The 17,991-nt window shown below is 42.8% G+C and overlaps 1 protein-coding gene across 1 annotated transcript; it reads left to right on the top strand.

Annotated features, from left to right (window-relative positions):
• The first annotated feature begins 1,929 nt into the window (after positions 1-1,929).
• On the top strand, positions 1,930-17,735 carry RIPK4 (receptor interacting serine/threonine kinase 4). Its single transcript, XM_053455731.1, has 8 exons — positions 1,930-2,178; positions 7,825-8,116; positions 10,476-10,624; positions 11,105-11,154; positions 12,450-12,608; positions 14,540-14,631; positions 15,308-15,563; positions 16,432-17,735. The coding sequence occupies exons 1-8, from the start codon at positions 1,997-1,999 to the stop codon at positions 17,376-17,378; spliced, it is 2,127 nt and encodes a 708-aa protein (XP_053311706.1). The 5' UTR covers positions 1,930-1,996; the 3' UTR covers positions 17,379-17,735.
• The last annotated feature ends 256 nt before the right edge of the window (positions 17,736-17,991 follow it).

Below are 17,991 nucleotides of genomic sequence, written 5' to 3' on the forward strand. Positions count from 1 at the left end.
TACTAAATCATTAAAAGTGGAATATGGAATACGGAAGAAGCCTTGATGTTCCACCTAGAGATGAAGTAGATACCGTTACATGTAACACAATCTCTAATTCCTATTGGATACACGCGTTCCTTTGACAACTGGTGGCCAACTCCAAAAAAAGGTGAGAAGAACTAATATTAAGAACCTTCCGTCAGAAAAATTATAAAAAATTCCACCTCCTACCCTCCGGTGGGATCTCTCCAACAAACGTGGAGTTTTATCGTCCCACGCGGCTTCCTCCAGAAATTAGCACTTGGCTAATAGAATCTTAATTAGAGGGACAATAAGGCTCTCTAGTGATAACGGACCTTCAGAACCAAGCTTCACGACCGTTACATGGTGATGGGTATGCATTTCATGCAGTTTTGTTTGAGAACAGTCTAAGACTTTGGTTTAAAACGTTATTTTGGTTTCCAGGGTAACTGGAGCATGAAGAACATCAGCTTTTCATGGTGGAGGCTGTTGGTTAAATGGCGTTTGGATGAAAATGGTCTGCGGTGCCCCTTCTTGTTTCCTTTTATCAAAGTGATTAAAGACTTTCCATGTAATTACGCCCAGCATTGAAGCATCTAGGCACTAGGGGAACCAACATGCCATTGCTAAACGTCACAAAGGTCTTTTGGCACTTGGGATCCTGCTGTGGGGTCCCAGTATTAGTCCACTGATACCAGTATGGCCAGTATAGGTTTTCAGGAGCCAAGATCAAAAGGATTTGCCGTTAGGGGTCTCTGTGCCCTTCCCATTCCATATCCTCCAAGAGGTCCCGTGCATCAACATGATCCCCCAGCAACTTCTGTCGCTGCTTGTTTGGTAGCAGCACCCCTGGCCAGCTTTCCCAGGACTCCGCAGGACATCACAGAACCTGGATCATGCGAGGATTTGGGTGTCAAGACTCTGTCCAACTTTAAATGCTTACTAAATCCCATCTGTTTTGGGGAGCACCTGACATATCTTTATTCTTCTCTGCAAATCTATAAATTAAGCGTAATTTGATAAAAAAATAATGGTCGCCACAGCCCCCCCCCACTAGTCTAAGCGGACTTTCTCTTGACGTGAACACGCCTGCAGAACTTTGCTCATCAATCGAGCATCCTACAGATTGCAATCCAGCCTACTTATAAAAAGTAAAAGTTATTCTTAAACTGGCCCGGTCCTTGAAAATCTATCATGGGACAATTTGGTTTTCAAGGAATTTTTAGTGCAAAAACCCAATCTCCCCCTTAATTAATATACATTTTTTTTCCCTAGTATTGTCCATTTCTTGTCATGTCTATATTAAGATGTTACTTAAAGCTGTTGAAAATGTTCTATGAAAAAAATGGCTTCATACAGATAATACATTATATCAGCTAATAATAACACTAATAATAATAATAATAATTGTAAAACTAAAAATTATAATAAAAATAACTATAATAATAACAACAATAATAATAATAAAAATAATAATAGTAATTAAAGAACACACGTGTATGCCAAGGAGCTGTCCCCTGAAAAAGACATCTTCTCATCACAGAGGAACTCTCTAAATTCCCAAGAGCTTCCGCAGCAGCGGAAGTTCCACAAATCCCCCACGGACACCAGTGAAGTGTTTTCCAGATTTGCATTCAATTATATTCAAGTTCTTCCGACTTTTTGATAACTTAATATCTGGGGTAGTGAAAAATATTCTGCCCCAAGGTTAAAAAAAGACAATAAATCTGCCAGTGTCCCCGGCGGCTGCCCGCGCAGTAAACTTGGCTGACACATTGTATCAAAGTGATCTCCGGCTGGCCACCAGGGGGCAGTGCAAGCCTCCCATTACTCCCACTAAAGGTAAATAACCAGCGGAAATGACGTTGGGGGTGAGGAACACACCTTAATCACCTGTGCTGGTAGGGTAGGGAGCAGCTAGTAGTGTAGAGGAGAGAGGCAGAGGTAGAGAGGAGCTGCGGTGCTAGCTGAGTGGGGGGGAACCACTACCACCATGGACAAGGAGTGTGCTTCCCCCTGGGACATGGGGCTGCTCAGGACTTTTGATTCAAGGGAATTCTCTGGGTGGGAGAAGGTGGGATCCGGAGGCTTTGGACAGGTCTACAAAGTGAAACACATCTCCTGGAAAACATGGCTGGCCATCAAGTGTCCTCCCAGTCTGCATGTGGATGAGAAGTAAGTTCAAGGCTAGTGGATGGAGGCTGGGAGGAGGATCATGGGCTGGAGGACCTTTTAAATATATACCATCCAAGGCTCCCTTATAGACTACATATAGCTTCATGATCATTGTAAATTGGGTTTAAATCTTATCGTTACTAACCTCGCATTAGTTCTCTACATTTTTTTATTTAGGTTTATTTATATACATTGTAATTTATTGGTAAGTTATTTATTTTGGGAGCTACATGAGACAGATTGTCACCGCTTCACAAAAAACCCCAAATATTATTTATTTGTAACTTTTATTTATTATCTTGGTTTATATTAAAAATAAACTTCTGTTGAATTGTTGTGCTAGAAATCCTGATATTCCGAAAGTATAATAATGTAATTTGTTCATTTTACCTAATTTATAATTTATTATATGTGATTTAGGAAGTTGGGTGTTTATATTCTTTTTTCTGTTACTGTACAAGCGGAATTCATTTTTGGTAGAAATCTGGAATAACTATATACATGCTAAAAAGTTAACTTATGGGTTTTTTAAAAAAAAAAACATTTAATTTTGTACATTATAGCACATTGTTTTTGAGGGTCTGGTTACCCCGCTTCTCGATCACGCTTGTGATGTTGGAATGGGTCCCAAGGAGTGGTCTAAACGTCTCTGGTTTTTAAGCAAAATATGTTTTTCCTGCCTCTTTTTTTATGTGAGTTTTAAACCACCTGTTTTGGAAACCGTGCTGTCTTTAAAAAAAATTACATTTACAAGAAAAATATTATCATGTTAAAGCCGTAAACTTGTCCCGTTGTGTGGCTTTTGTTTTGTGCGTTTCTGATATCGAAATTCATGTTTTTGACTCGGATGAGGCTAAGAAATGCTTTCCACGCTTGCTGGTGCTTAACTCCCATGACTCCCAGCCATTCATTTATTTTTAACATCCCTGTAAAACATAGAAATATAGAATTTGGCAGCAGATAAGACCCATTAAAAAAAATGTTCTGTTGAGCAAATCCTCGTGACCTGACTTTATTTTTGTGGCCCGTTTGAATTTAATATTTTTTTTTATTTTTTTTTTTATTTTTTTAACGGCATCCAAAATGGTGCAAAAGCGTTTTTAAGAAAAAAACTCTTTTCCTACAAAGTGAGACCTTTAATGTTTGGTTAACCCTTCTGGGGTAGTATAGTGTATAAGAAACATTATATACTTTGTACAAACCTTTTTTTATTTTAATTCAAAAGGAGAGGATTTTACATAAAAACATTGACTTTGCTTGCAGATCAGACCCATTCTACCCCGTGTAGTCTCCACGTTTTTTAACTTCTGTAAAGTTTCAGACCTTAATCAGTCGTTGGTCTCGTCTTCAGGAGCCGTATGTCTATCCCCTGCGTGTTTAAATTAATTTGCTGTATTGGCCTCTTCTGCTGGGAGGCTGTTCCACCTATTTATTCCTACGATAGAACGTAACCTGCAGGAAGGCCGTAAGCAGTCCCTTGGACTCTTTGAGCCGTCCGGGACAAGGAGCAGACGTGTTTGAACGACGTAAATAGAGATCATCAGCTGGATGTCCTTAGGCTGTGGCATTCATGTGTAGACAGACATTGAGACCGCATGCCGTGTATATAACGTGTAACGATCAACATGTTGTCACAAAATACATTTTACTTAGGTCTGTTGTCCTGGACCAGTCTACAAGACAAACGCACTTAGTTCTTATCATATTACAGCGTGGTAAACAATAGAATTCCTCAGTCTAAGAAGCAGAGAGGGACCTTAATACCCATGAAAGTCTATGGAGGGGAGGACTCCATTAGGTAAACAGGACTTCATTAGCATTGCCATAAAGCATCCGCTCAGTGTGGTGTCTGAGCAGGGCAAGTCACATGACTGCATACAAAGCGGTGTTAAAGAGTATACATTACTGTAGTTGTGCTCAAAGAAAAAAAACTTTAGTTTCCATGAAATTTCTGTTATTTCACGTTTGTTAATGTCGCCGATTCCCCCCGCTCTCCCTTAAATATGTGTTTCTAGGCTCTCCCCATCATCCAGCTTTCATAGCTGCTTTTGGTTAACAGCAGAAATCTGGATTTCATGTATTTTGATTTTCCATCTATTTCCTCGGCCTTTTCCCCCAAATACGTTACGGTAACCGTGTTCTTGGGATACTTTGCAACTTATTTACCGTGTATCTGTCCATTAATAGATTTACTTTTGCTATTTAAAGGCGAGGGCATGATAGCCGTATTTGCTGTTTATTTCCATAGATTGTTAGCTCTTGTGTCCCCATGGCATTAATACGGCATTCTTATTGTATTGGCTCATCCAGGCCTGTTCTAGAGAAGGTGGGCGCCCTGCTTTGTAGAAACCAATGCTAATGCAGCTTCTCAGGGGGTCTGCTAGGAGCTTCAGAGGTGGTGGGGTCGGAGGCAGCTGGCCCCGGGGGCTTCCAGGTTTGGAGATCTTTGAGTGATTACGCGGTGCACGGATCATTTCTATGCTCCTTTTTATTGGGTTCTGTGCTGTTCCAAAAGTTAGTGCGTTTCGGATGAGGCCGGATAGTGTTCAGCCTCAGGGCTGTATGTTGACTGCTCTCTGACCTCATCGACGGTTTCAGAGGTCCTTTCTTTAAACACCGCGTCGTTCTGAATGCACGCTTACCAATGGTTATGGGAATTATGATGGCAATCGAGACTGTTGGCAACTATGATCTTTAAGAGTTCCTCCAAAAAAAAAGGACCACCGAGGTCCTTTTAAAGCCTGTGTAACTGTGTCTACTATAATGTATCGCAAACTGTGTTGGAGACCGTTGAGGTGTCTTTCATGTTACATTCCCAATTTTTGGTGTTTTTTTTCCTGCTCGATTCTTGGTGTTTTTCCTGCCGGCTTAGAAATGTTCTGGCGTTGGGCGCTCGGTGATATTACTTTCGTTGGAGTGTCCCTGCGTGGCTGGAGGGAAATCCACTCTCATTACTCCCACGTCTTCCCCGAGAAGCCATCACTCTTACAGCAGTGGGGGGGCTTCAGCAGTTCATTGATTGTCTTTTATCTGTTGTCTGCTGGGCGGCAGCGCATAACAATTGCTTTTTTTCTTTAATACTCCTTTTTGTTATAATTGAATCCTTTTGTCGTTTCTTGAATGCTATTGTTTGCCGTTTTTAAGATGTTAAGTCTATTTCTAGATTGTAAGCTCCATTGACCAGGGCCCTTCTCGCCTCTTGTTTCCTCTTGTAAGCAAGATCTGCAAAAACCCGGCTGGAATCCCCCCCCAAAAAAAGAAACCTAAAAAAACTCCTAGATCGTAAATAATTCCGGCTTCTTTTTTCCTTGCATTTTAATAGAATTTCTATATTTAATAACGTGTAAATATCTCATGCTATGGCTGATTTCCAGCCCTTTGCATAACACACCCAGATATAAACATGTGTACTGCGTTGCGGTATGAGGTGGCGCTATATAAGTCGGTAATACACGCAGGGTGAGCGAGAGGGCAGACGATTCGCGAGTCTCTGTGAATCCAGCACAAAAAACACTTGCAATCCCGCGGCACGGGAAGAGTTAATGAGAGGCCATCGTTTTCGGGAGGTAGAGCCGCGTATTCAGCTCTCTCCGCGGACGCGGCCCGTAGCCGGTTGCTTAATACATGTGCCCGGGCATGCTGGGATTATGGCTGCATGGTGCTTGTGGCTCGGGGCAAAGGAGGGGAGGTTTTCTCCTCTGAGGTACGCCCTACAATGTAGCCCGTAAACCCGCGGGTAACCTGCCGTCGGAAAGCCCGCCGGCCTCTTCGGAGTGGAGGTTGGGGGTTGCCTTTTGTGGTTCCCCTTCTACGAGGTGAATGAAAAGGTGTTCGCTTTTGCATTCCTCCCAACCGTCCCCGTTCTCGCAGGACAGTCCTGATTGTTCTTGGTCAGCTTGCGATGCTCTGTCGCGCTGCGCCTCTTCGGGTAACGTTCCCTCACACAGGTGTCCGGTTTGGACCCCCGAAGTGTTTTGAGGGTGGGTGGGTATGACACTTAGAATTCTGATACACATAACTATAACAAACACAATGGGGTTTATTAAAAAGAATATTCTGTTTGGAGGGGAGCGGCGCGTACCGCAACTCCTTCGCGGTGGCCCGGGGTATCTTCGCGGTGGCCCGGGGTATCTTCGCGGTGACACGGGGTATCTTCGCGGTGACACTCATAGAGTGTGAAACGCTCTGCGGTGCTGCTTGGCATCGGGCCCCTTCCAAGCACAGATGGGCTAGCGTGACCCGGCCGTGTGGCCCGTGTGTTATGAAGACGACCCGGCCGTGTTGCCCCCTTTAAACACAATTCTGAGGGCCATTGCCTTCTCTGTGTGTAAAGGTACTGGGTGGCCTCCTCTTGCCATTTGTTGTCTATCTGGTTCCACCCGTGATCGGGGCGTGCGAGGGTTAACCTTAAACCTGCCGAGACACCCTTGGCGTGGTTTGCCTTGTGCCGTACATGTCAGTGAGTTGATCGACACGCCGCCGCGACGCGGGCTCTGCAACCAAATAAATAAACGTCGTTCTGGCCTGTGTCTGCACCTTTGGTTACCGTCCGTTAGTGGAGATGGCGGACCCCCTGACGCCCCCCCCCCGCCGCCCGGATTACATTCCTGCATTATCAGAAAACACTTTACTAAGCTATGCACTTATATGTTTAAAGATTATTTATTGGCCTGAAAACTCGCTAGATTGTACAAACCTATTTAAAAAATAAAAAAAAACAAAACAAAAAACTTCTGATATCCTCCCAAATTTTATTGCAACACTCTCCTTGGCTCGCTTCCCTCTGATAACAGAAATACTATTTCGCACTTCATTTGCACTCAAACATTTAGAATCTCACGTTGTGTAAAAATATAAATATATACTTATTTTTAATTTTTTTGGGGGTTAATTTTTTATTTATTTTTTTTATTAAGGGGGAAAAAAATTGAGATATGAATTCTATTTAATGCACAGCCTTAAGAATTTATTAAATTATTTTTAATATATAAATTAAATACAAGTATTTAGTTTTAATTTGGCAGTACATTTTTTTATTTATTTTTTTACATTATAATTTTTTTTATTTTTTTTGCCGCATCCCTGCCCCCCTGTAAATACATTTTTCTTTGGTATAGGTTTTCTAATTGAATTGATGTAACACTAACAGGTGTAATTATTGTCTTACATGATAATGGAGGTAAGAAATCAGTTTCCATCCTTTAATAAAGGAGGTCCCTCGCCCATAGAGCTTACAGTCCAGGTATTGTGAATAGGTAGCCCAAAGTATTGTGTAATATATTACATTTACATTTGCTACACCTGCCTAATTTAATTTAGGATGCTGTTTAAAATACAGACTTTATTACATCAGATCCCACACACTATTAAGCAGGAGGTAAAAGTGTTGGATATAGATATTTTTTTCCTAGATTATTTTTTCATGTAAGGATTTCTAAACATTTCGGCTCATTTTGACCAGTGACCTCTTTATCATTTCTGAATTTTCCGAACTATGTTTTGGACTGCTTGTTATGTCATTTTATCTTACCCATTCTACAGCGCCGCTGAATATGATGGTGCTATTAAAAAAAATAAATAATAAAAAAAAAAAAAAAAAAAAATTTATGTGCCACGTCACCAATTGTATTTTTTTCGTTTGCACAGAGAACGCATAGAACTTGTGGAAGAAGCGAAGAAAATGGAAATGGCCAAATTCCGCTGCATTCTGCCCGTGTATGGGATCTGTAGCGATCCGGTGGGTTTGGTCATGGAGTACATGGAGACCGGATCTCTGGAGAAGCTACTGGCCTCCGAGCGCTTACCGTGGGATTTGCGCTTTCGGATCATACACGAGACGGCCGTGGGCATGAACTTCTTGCACTGCATGTCTCCTCCGCTTCTGCACCTGGACCTCAAGCCCGCCAACATACTGCTGGACGGACACTATCATGTTAAAGTAAGTGCTTCTACCTACTCTGCGCTCGTGGCCTTTTTGGGACAGCAGTATAGCAAGAGGGTGGGCTTTATTTGGAGTTATTTCCATAAGAAATATCAGAAATATACATATTCCATTGGAGTACTGGGGCAAATTCGAATCGTTTTGGGTTTAGCATTTAATTTTTTTATTTTTTTTTTGTATGATCATATATAATATATTTTTTATATTGTATATCATTTTTGGGCATAAATAGTCCTTTAACAACCCCCCCTGCAGGAAATGGTTACGGCGCCGCCTAGTAGGACACGTACCATGACTATACCGTTCTCCCATCGTCGTAGAAGTTTTTATTGTATCTTTAATAAAGCTAGAACTCGGGTTGGGGGGGGGCAGCCTTTTTCTTTGAAATGTTAATAGCTGTGGGCCAAGTTTCCGCAGAAGGCCAGAGTCAGGTCTGTAAGACACATCGTTGCCGTTTATTGAAACGTTGTGCCTGCCTGTCTGCGGGTTCTTTAACGTGCCGCCTCTCGCCTGCCGAAGCCACCACGTGATGCGAGGATTAAGGTATTTGGCCGTCATTGACTGGATGTGTTTGATGTGACATTAAACTGTCTGGGAGACCCGTGGATTCCTGTGAACTTCAATTTAGCTGATTCTGGCTGCAGAGTTTCATTAAATCCCACAAATGAAGGGTTCTGTCTCTGATCTATTCCTTTTATTAAAGTCTCAAGCAACGTGAGTACTGGATGTAGGGCTCTGAGTTAAGGCAGCGATACTCAAGGCCCCGATAACCCCGCTTTTGGTTGCACATCCCGGTTTTGAAGCAGGAAAAGTGAATTGTGGCTAAACGTGTCCCTCTGGCTCATTCTGCTTAAAATAAAATATATTTTTGGAGGGAAATTGATTGGAAAAAGTGAAGTCTACAGACCCTCGGGTTCTAGAACCTCTGCTATATCCTCTTCTTTCCTAATCCTTTAATTGTCCCGTAGTCCTTTCTGGAAGGAGAATGGTTCTAGAACACCGGTTCTCCATTATGTTCCTTTGTGATGGAGGGATCTGCTTTAATTGTGTTCGATAATTGCTTTCCTGCTGAGGAATAACCAACTCCTGTCACGGAGAAGGTCGCCTCTGCACGATGAGCGTGGAGTTTCAGAACCTATTCTTTGATGGCCCAAGGTGTAAGGCCTAGTTGCTCCTAAAAGCTTACAATCTAGCCCAGCTAGTGCTTCGTCCGTGCAGTGGGGTGTTATGTGTCAACCTTACCTTGAAAAGGTTCTGATTGCCATAGCAACCAATGCAGCAAGCCACCTGATTGGTTACTATGAGGAGAAGACCACTGTTCATAATTTGCCCCAGAAACGGTTGTATGCGGGTAGAGGGGTAACTCTTTTGTTCTTAATGTTTCCGGCGCTCATGGTTTAGGGTGACTCCTGCAGTTTGACGTCTCCGTAGGACCTCTCTTTGGCCGGCGGCCCAAGCGGGGAGAAATGCTTTATTGTGGTACACGCTGTCCTCACGACGCTGCTCTAATTCCGGAAGAATGACTGGAATGCAGTCCCGGGCTTCTAAGATGGGAGCGATTGCGCAGCTATTGATAAACGCGCTCCGTAATAACCGGTTAATGATTCACCGTGTTATTAGCCGGGACGCGGTACGTGTGGAGTACAGGGCTGCGCACGGAGGAATGTTTGTGGCCCCGTGGCTTCCTCATTGCACGGAATCCTGCGATAACGCAGGGATATTTTTCAGCGTCTCGTGACACTTGGCGCAGTCTCTGTTTGTATTTGTAGCTAAGCACTTTTTTTGGTGTTTATTTACTTAAAAAGTTGGGTTCACAAAGTATGCCGTGACCTGAAAATAGCGAGTCACGTTGACCAAGTCTGTGGTAAAGCACTTGGTTCCCTACGGTTGACGGGGCCAATAAAGTATCTGGTATAGACTCCGTATTCTGCTCTGAGCTCCATAAGCGTTGGGTGTTTAGGTTCCTGGCAAAATGGAGAACAAGGCAAACTTGGCCTTCATTTTAAGTGATTATTTCTGGGTTTGGGCGTTATTCACTATTAGAAATGGCGTGTTTAAAGGAAGTGTTCCAGTCTTGGTTTTAGTTTGAACGCGCGTCGGGGTCCATTTTGCGCGGGCACTCCAATGCGTGTTACGGCAGGAATGAGGTTTTTTTAACGTGTATAGAAGTCGTACATATTGCTCTAAGAATTTTGGGGAAAATATAGCTGGGACAGCACCTTCAATCTCATGCGTAGAAAACAGGCAATTCCCAAAATCTGATAAACTGTTACTGTGGTTTTTTTGAAGGGGTCTCCTGATACTGTTGAAAGTTGAAAGAAATGTTTCAGTCCCGTCCTTTTCTTTTCGTTGCCAGATCGCTGATTTCGGGCTGGCCAAGTGGAACGGTTTGTCGAACTCGCATGAGCTGAGTATAGATGGGATTTGCGGGACCGTCGCGTACCTCCCGCCCGAGCGCTTCAGGGAGAAGAGCCGGAACTTCGACACCAAGCACGACGTGTACAGGTAATGCCGCTTAATGCCAACGTGCGGCGTTTAGCCACTTAGCAGATCTGTCCCTTTTCCTCACATAAATATCAAATAATCCTTTTTAATGTCTTTAGAATAATGCGTTTTAATGCACACTTTAATTTCTAATTAGTTCATGTTTTACTTTACTGAGAGGGTGGTAGACAAGTGGAACAGCCTCCCAGCAGAAGTGGTAGAGGGTAATACAGTGAGGGTATTAAACATGCATGGGATAGACATACGGCTCCTGAATCTAAGACGAGACCGACGACTGATTAAGGTCGGAATCTTTACAGCAGGAGAGACGATTGGTTTTTGTTACACAAATGTGACGCTTCATGCCGGGAATTATCTCCTGAGACGTCTTTCGCTCGAGGGCCGATCATGCGTTTTATTCTCAGCGTTGGTTATTCTGTGCGCTCTGAACGGAGCTCTTTAACCTTTAACACGGTGACTTCATTTTTGTTTCTCTTCCAGTTTTGCGATTGTGATTTGGGGAATTCTTACCCAGAGAAAACCCTTTGCAGGTAAAAACCCCCTTTATTTTATACATTTTTTTGTGTGTATATATATATATATATATATATATTTGTATATTTTCACACGGTGCATACGGAACCCTGTAATACAGTTCTACTAATTTCTGTAGAAATCTAATCTAGGGCAGTTGCTGCAGCAGGGCTGCATCTTCGGTGTAATTTTTTTTACATATTGTATATAGAGAGGCGATCTTCGCTATTCCCCGGCTTAGACACCCAACCTTATTTGAAAAGGACAAATGATTATATCTCGGTCTGTGCCGCAGTCTGCAAATAATACGGGTCACATGATTTATCCCCATCGTTATCAGAAGCCGGATTACTCATTTTTGTGCAATCAGAGCTACGTGACGTTTAATTGGCCGGCACTTAACCATTATGCCATTGTCTATACTACTAATATAATAATATATTGCGCAGCGCTGTGCAATTTGCATATGGGGTGGCTAGCATAATAATAATAATAATAATAATAATAAATAATAATCAACATACACTAACACGTGCAGGTACAACAGGAGTTGAGGACCCCCTGCCCTTAAGTTTGAAGTTTAGCCTTTCATACAAACTTCCTGGCAACAATGGTGGGCTTATGAGAGCTCGGCACATGAGCTTACACTCTAAAAGGAATTATATAGGGGTGCAAAGAGGGACTAAGCACAGAGACCATGTCTGATCGTGGGTTTTCATGGGTCGTGTTTTATTCTGTGTGATTTTAACTTGTCGGGGCTCGATGACCTTCTGTGTCTCTTATTTGATTTATATGCCTTTGTACAGCGCTGCAGAATCTGTTGGCACCGTTTAAAATCACGATAACAATGTTGTTAAATGTGGGTTATCCAGCCGCGGGCCGTAATGGGGGTTCTAGTCACCGTAGCTCTTTAGTTAGTTCTCCGCACGCACTCCCACGCCTTCCGGGCGCAGTAGGTTTAAGCACGCCGGGGCACGCACGGACATAAATATTTAAAGGTCCGCGTCTCCTGCCTGGGCTGTGCATGCACGCCGAGGGGTTGCGCAAGGCATTGTTTAACCAGCGTGCGTTCACTAAGAGTTTAACATGGAGAATAAAACATTATATTCTCTGACATTTATGGAGTGCATGGTAGGAATCTGTAGCCCCCCACAATGGATGGTGGTGGTCGTTGCCCAGTCCTCCTTGGCATTTTGAGACCCGCGAGCCGTTCCTTTACACAAGCTATTGCTTAACTAGGAGCTGAACTTTAATGGTTTTTATGGAACCTTAATTGATATTAGGATTAATTTTATTTTTTTCCCCATTCCAGACGAGAAGAACATACTGCACATCATGGTGAAGGTGGGTAACGGGCACCGTCCGGATCTGTCTCAGGTTCCGAGGGCCAGACCCCAGCAGTGTGAAGGCATGATTAAGCTGATGCAGGCCTGCTGGCACAACGTCCCCAACAAGAGACCCTCGTTTCAGGGTAAGACGCGAAACGACTCTTTGGCTACATTTAACTTCTCATTCGCTTTTATACTTCTTGGATCGTGACTCGAGTGGATTCGTTGACTTTGACTCGGTGGTCTCACCATGGATATTATATGCTGGCATTGCAACGTTAACTATCTTTTTATTATATAGGGTATATGGTATATATTTTTTATCTTATGGACGTTTTTCCTGTGCGTTATAAAGGTTTCCTAGGGATGTTGGCTGTTTCCTCTCTTTACATATTGATTGTCTAATCATGATTTACATTCAAGTGAAAGATGTTGTAAGTGGATCATGGGAATACTTTCTCCCTGTGAATTTTTGAGATAATACTATTTTCTCAGTGTTTTGCGATGTAGGCATATTTGGTGCCAAATGCGCTATAATGGCTTCTTCATGATGTCATAGCGTGCGAAGGAAAGCGTGTGCCTCAACTTCTCAACAGAGGGGGAAGAATAACCCTCCTGGTTTTGAAGGGAAGGTATCCTTCCAAAGCAATCTTGTATGCAAATGAGCCTCTCTAATTTACATATGGGGCTGACATGCCTTTTTATAAACTGGGGCTAAGTAGCCGGATGTTTTATAAAAGTGCCAAATGTTCATCCTAATAACTACCCAAAGTAAATAGTCATGAGCGCTCCGATAAGGACACTCGTTTTAGTTTCAAATTCAATGTTTCTTTTTTTTTTTTTTTTTTTTTTTTTTTTTATAAACTTATCCCATTTATCATCTACACTTTTTTTTTTTTTTTTTTTTTTTTTTATTTCTTTGTATTTTTTGCTCATTTATTTTGAACAAGGAGCCCTTTGCTTAACCCCTTTTTCTGAAACTTGAACCCGCTTTATTTTACGCGGCCCGAGACTTCACGACGGATATTCAGGTTTTTCTTGTAAGCCTGTGTTTTGGGATTCCGCTCGTGGTTGACCTTCAGTCGGGTGCGTTTTTGGGAGGAAGCGTGTCTATTTGTTGAGCGGTAGGCGCAGTTTCCGATTTGTTGGAGGCCGCTTCGGGGCTGCAGCTGATTCTTACAAAATGTACACAACCTTGGCGTTTGCAAGTCTGAGCAGGGCAGGGATTAGATGGCGTATGATTCAGAAGCTAATGCAACTCTGGAGGCCCAGAGGAGAGAAGACATGATGACTTAGAAGAACATTAAAGCCCCAGCCATATTATTGCTGCACGCATCAGAGGACAACAAATAGATTTGTAACTTTCCCTCTTTCAATATAAGTATGAAGCATAGAATCTGCTGGAAGATCGGCCCCATTCGGCCCCCGTCTGGTCGCCCGTTTCTCCTGCTATAAAGACTCAGACCTTAATCGGTCATTGGTCTCTTCTTAGATTCAGGAGCCGTACATCTATCCCATGCCCTCTACCACTTGTTTTTACAATCCTAACTTTTTAGTTACCGCTCGTTCTTGGGCGAGCCGACGGCTCCGTACATCGTCCCTTGCTTGCCCGAGTAGTGTCTTGACAGCTGTCGGATCTTGTTATAGAGCGGAGTACCCAAGAGCTCCTTATTCGAGCTGTCTAATGTTCTCCAAGGGCTGTCACTGCAAAGCGTTCTTCGTGCATGCGCATTCGTTCGTTCGTTCGTTCACTGGTTATGCAGTTGAGCTCGTAAGGAGATGAGGAGATATCTTGTATCTCTGCTCCCGGGCTTCAGGCTGTAAACAAGGGCATACATCGAATCTTTCTCTCTGTATATGTAAACCTGGTTGTCGCCCCAAATTATCTGATACGTTTGATGTTTTTACTGAATGACCCTAGACTCATGTATGTATGTGTATATATAGATATATATATATGTGTATATGTAGATGGATAGATAGATAGATATTATTATATATATTGGTTTTTTTTACTGGAATGCTGGTACATGTTTTCGTAACTATTGTTTCTTTTTGTTCCCTTGCGCTTTAGAGATTACCTCTGAGACCGAGCTGTTGTGTACAAAACACGACGATGAAATCAATGCTGTGACGTGCGAGGATAGGCAGCAAGTGGAACCGGAGGTAATGCGTTACAGCTGGGCAGGGGAATTAAAGGAACAATTATGTCATTTTTTTTGTTTTCCAAATATTTTTGTTGTTATAATAAAGTCCTTGCCGCATTCCGCGCTTTTTTTTTTTTTTTTTTTTTTTGAGAAACACTCTGCAGAGCTGCTTTCCTCGCCTCAAACACCATCATAGACTTTCATTAGTCACAGTTTACAACTGTGTGATTAAGACTGAGCCATTCTATTGTTTCGCGCAGGCAGTATGATAAGGGGTCGGGGGGTGGTTGTTGTCTAGTAGATTTTACTCGCATAACAGAGTGGGAACTCATACTAATGGTCAATACACAGCTGCCTGAAAACATTATATTATGGGGCAAAAACGGTTTAAAAAAAAAAAAAAAGAAAACCATGCAATATTTTTGAAAACTTATTTATATCTGATAATATTGATAAAAACTTATAGTGGGATTTTCCATAAAACGCTGACAGGAAATTGTGACACAAACTTCATTTGCTTCACTTATGTCTGGAAATGACCCATGACTGGCCCATTAAATGATGTCTAGCTGCACCTGGTCTAATATCAGGTCTCTGGTGTGGGCTGAAGTTGGTGTAATAAGTTATGTTTTTTGGGGGTAATGTAGGTTTTTTTCCCTCCTGCATCTTCATTTGCATGTATTTGTGTCTTTAAGGAAACGGGTGCCCAGTCGGACTATAAGAGTCCCGTGCCGCCCTTCGATAAGGACTACAGCTTGTCCGAGTTGCTGTCTCAGCTGGACTCCGGCATTTCGCAGACCATGGAAGGCCCCGGAAGCCTCAGCCATTGCACGTCTGAACCCCAGCTGGCTCCTAGTGACAAGCGCCTCTCTGGCGTGTCTTCTGTGGACTCTGCCTTTTCCTCCAGGGGATCCCTGTCGCTGTCCTTTGAGAAAGATTGCTCAGTAAACGGTGAGTATTTTGGAATGGTTGCTTAGTATGTAAAATGTCTCTGTTTTATTACAATTAACACACACTTCCCGTAATCCTGCCTTTCACAATTCAATACACGAAATAAATGCATATAATGATGTTTACAGCTTGGTGTTTCCTGTATGTATCTTAACTTCCTGTTCCGCATGATTGCTCCTCCCCACTATCTCTCCTCAAGTGTTGCTGATGGATGTTGATTGGTTAAGGCAACCTTGTATGAAGATAGTGTGGACCGTGTTATGCCTACCAACCCACCCAACCATGACGCCACTCACCCCCAATAGCCACAAACAACCATGTATAGATACTAAGAAGCCACATCATTTATTGAAATTGCCCAGTATACTCTACTAAATAAAAACCTCTGTAATTAACTCTACACAAACTGAATATTACAAAATAACTTTAATAATAACATAAAACCTTATCCAGTCACCCAATCAAATTTCCACCATAAAGTACTCCCCGTTGTCTGCTAAACTTCCCATACCTCCAGACACCCTCCATGCATGCCGACCACCAGCTGGCCTTAAAAAGGAGGTTGGGGGAGGATTGAGACCAAACTTGCCATCCGCAACGTATGTCTCGGTCTCCTCAACTCCTTGACCGGCAAGGACATGCCACCCGCCTGCTGTGACGGAAAAAAAAAATCAACTTGGCATCCTAACCGTGGGAGGCAGGGAAGTAAGATGATGCCAGCTGGCTTAAAAAAAAATGGCACTGGCCAGAGACCCCAAAAGAGCGCCAAGCACCCTATGGAAACACCCCCTACAATCATGCATGTGCCCTTGTCTGGATTTGTTTTGGGAGTACTCCTACCAACACTTATATTTGTTGTCATTCTCAGATGTTAGCGCCACTGATATCCAAAAGAAGAAGCTGGTCGATGCCATTATGGCTGGAGATACTGCCAAACTAATGAAGATCCTGCAACCTCAAGATGTTGACTTGATGCTCGATGGAAGGTCCAGCCTTCTTCACTTGGCCGTCGAAGCCAGTCAAGAAGAATGTGCGAAGTTGCTTCTGTTGTACAATGCCAACCCCAACATGACCGACGCGAAAGGCTCCACTCCCCTCCACATTGCGGCTGAGAAGAAGTTGAAAGGCATCGTTGAACTTCTCCTTGGCAAAAAAATTAATATCAATGCCAAAGATGAAGATCTCTTCACAGCTCTTCATTTTGCTTCCCAAAACGGAGACGAAGCTATAACCAGGATGCTCCTCGAAAAGAATGCCTCCCTGAACGAGGTTGATATTAAAAGCCGAACACCTTTGCACGTTGCCTGTCAGCATGGACAAGAGGCCATCGTACGCCTCTTTATCAGACGGGGTTCAGACATCAACGCCAAGGGGCAGGATAACTGGGTATCGCTCCATTATGCTGCCTGGCAGGGTCACCTTAACATCGTGAAGATCCTAGCGCGAAGGAACGAGGCAGATATAAACGTCCAGACGTCAGACGGGAGAACCCCGCTGCATCTAGCTGCTCAAAGAGGACATTACAGAGTCGCTCGGATTCTTGTGGACTTGCGCTGCGACGTAAATGTTCAGAACGCCCAGCTGAAAACCCCTCTCCACGTGGCCGCTGAAACTGGCCATACCAGCACGGCCCGGCTTCTTTTACACAGGGGTGCGGACATTAACGCTACTACAGCCGAAGGGCTCACCGCGCTGGACCTGGCAAACATTAACATGCGTTCGGCCGCTGCCAGTCTTCTAAGGGATGAGAGGGAGAATGCCGAGTGTCTCGAAATAGACTCCCATTTGGTGGTTGAAAGCGTAACATCGGTTTGATGACACCATCAGACTCCTTAAGCGTATAATCCTTTTTTTTTTTTTTTGTTTTTTTTAATTGCAATTAGTGGCCGTCAGAGGTTTGGTTTTAAGTTCTTCAAAAGACTTTGGACTTTTTTTTTTTTTTTTTATTTCAACGAGCTTCTCTCTGTTTATCCACAGCTTTTTTTTTTCTCCTGATAGGCTACAGGTCTTATACTATGTGCCGTTTCCCACCATGATCGTGTGTTTCACATCATGCGTTTACTCTGTGTAATGAGGGATCAAGGTACAAACTTCTGCTTCGTAAGCCAATGATTTTATTTGCAGAGGATTATTTTTAGTTGGTTCCGTAGATCCAGAAACAAAATGCCAGTGCATATAAAATATATATATATGGATTTTAATATTTTAATATTCCACCCTCAACATCCCCGTGCAGCCCAGGATGCAAATATATATATATATATATATATATATATATATATATATATATATATATATATATATAATTATTATGTTTCATATACCAACATTGTTAACTTTTTCTTTTGATCCGTATATTTCCATGCCGTCCTGCAAAATCCGTAGGTCATTTATTTCAATTTTTCTTTTAGTTCTATTCTTATAAACT

The sequence above is a fragment of the Spea bombifrons genome, chromosome 2 (assembly GCF_027358695.1).
Source record: "Spea bombifrons isolate aSpeBom1 chromosome 2, aSpeBom1.2.pri, whole genome shotgun sequence".
In the NCBI taxonomy this organism is placed as follows: domain Eukaryota; kingdom Metazoa; phylum Chordata; class Amphibia; order Anura; family Pelobatidae; genus Spea; species Spea bombifrons.

Coding starts and splice junctions, on each gene's coding strand:
- RIPK4 (XM_053455731.1), top strand. CDS start 1,997: ATGGACAAGGAGTGTGCTTCCCCCTGGGACATGGGGCTGCTCAGGACT. Junction 8,117..10,475: donor ACGGACACTATCATGTTAAA/GTAAGTGCTTCT, acceptor TTTCGTTGCCAG/ATCGCTGATTTCGGGCTGGC. Junction 15,564..16,431: donor GAAAGATTGCTCAGTAAACG/GTGAGTATTTTG, acceptor TGTCATTCTCAG/ATGTTAGCGCCACTGATATC.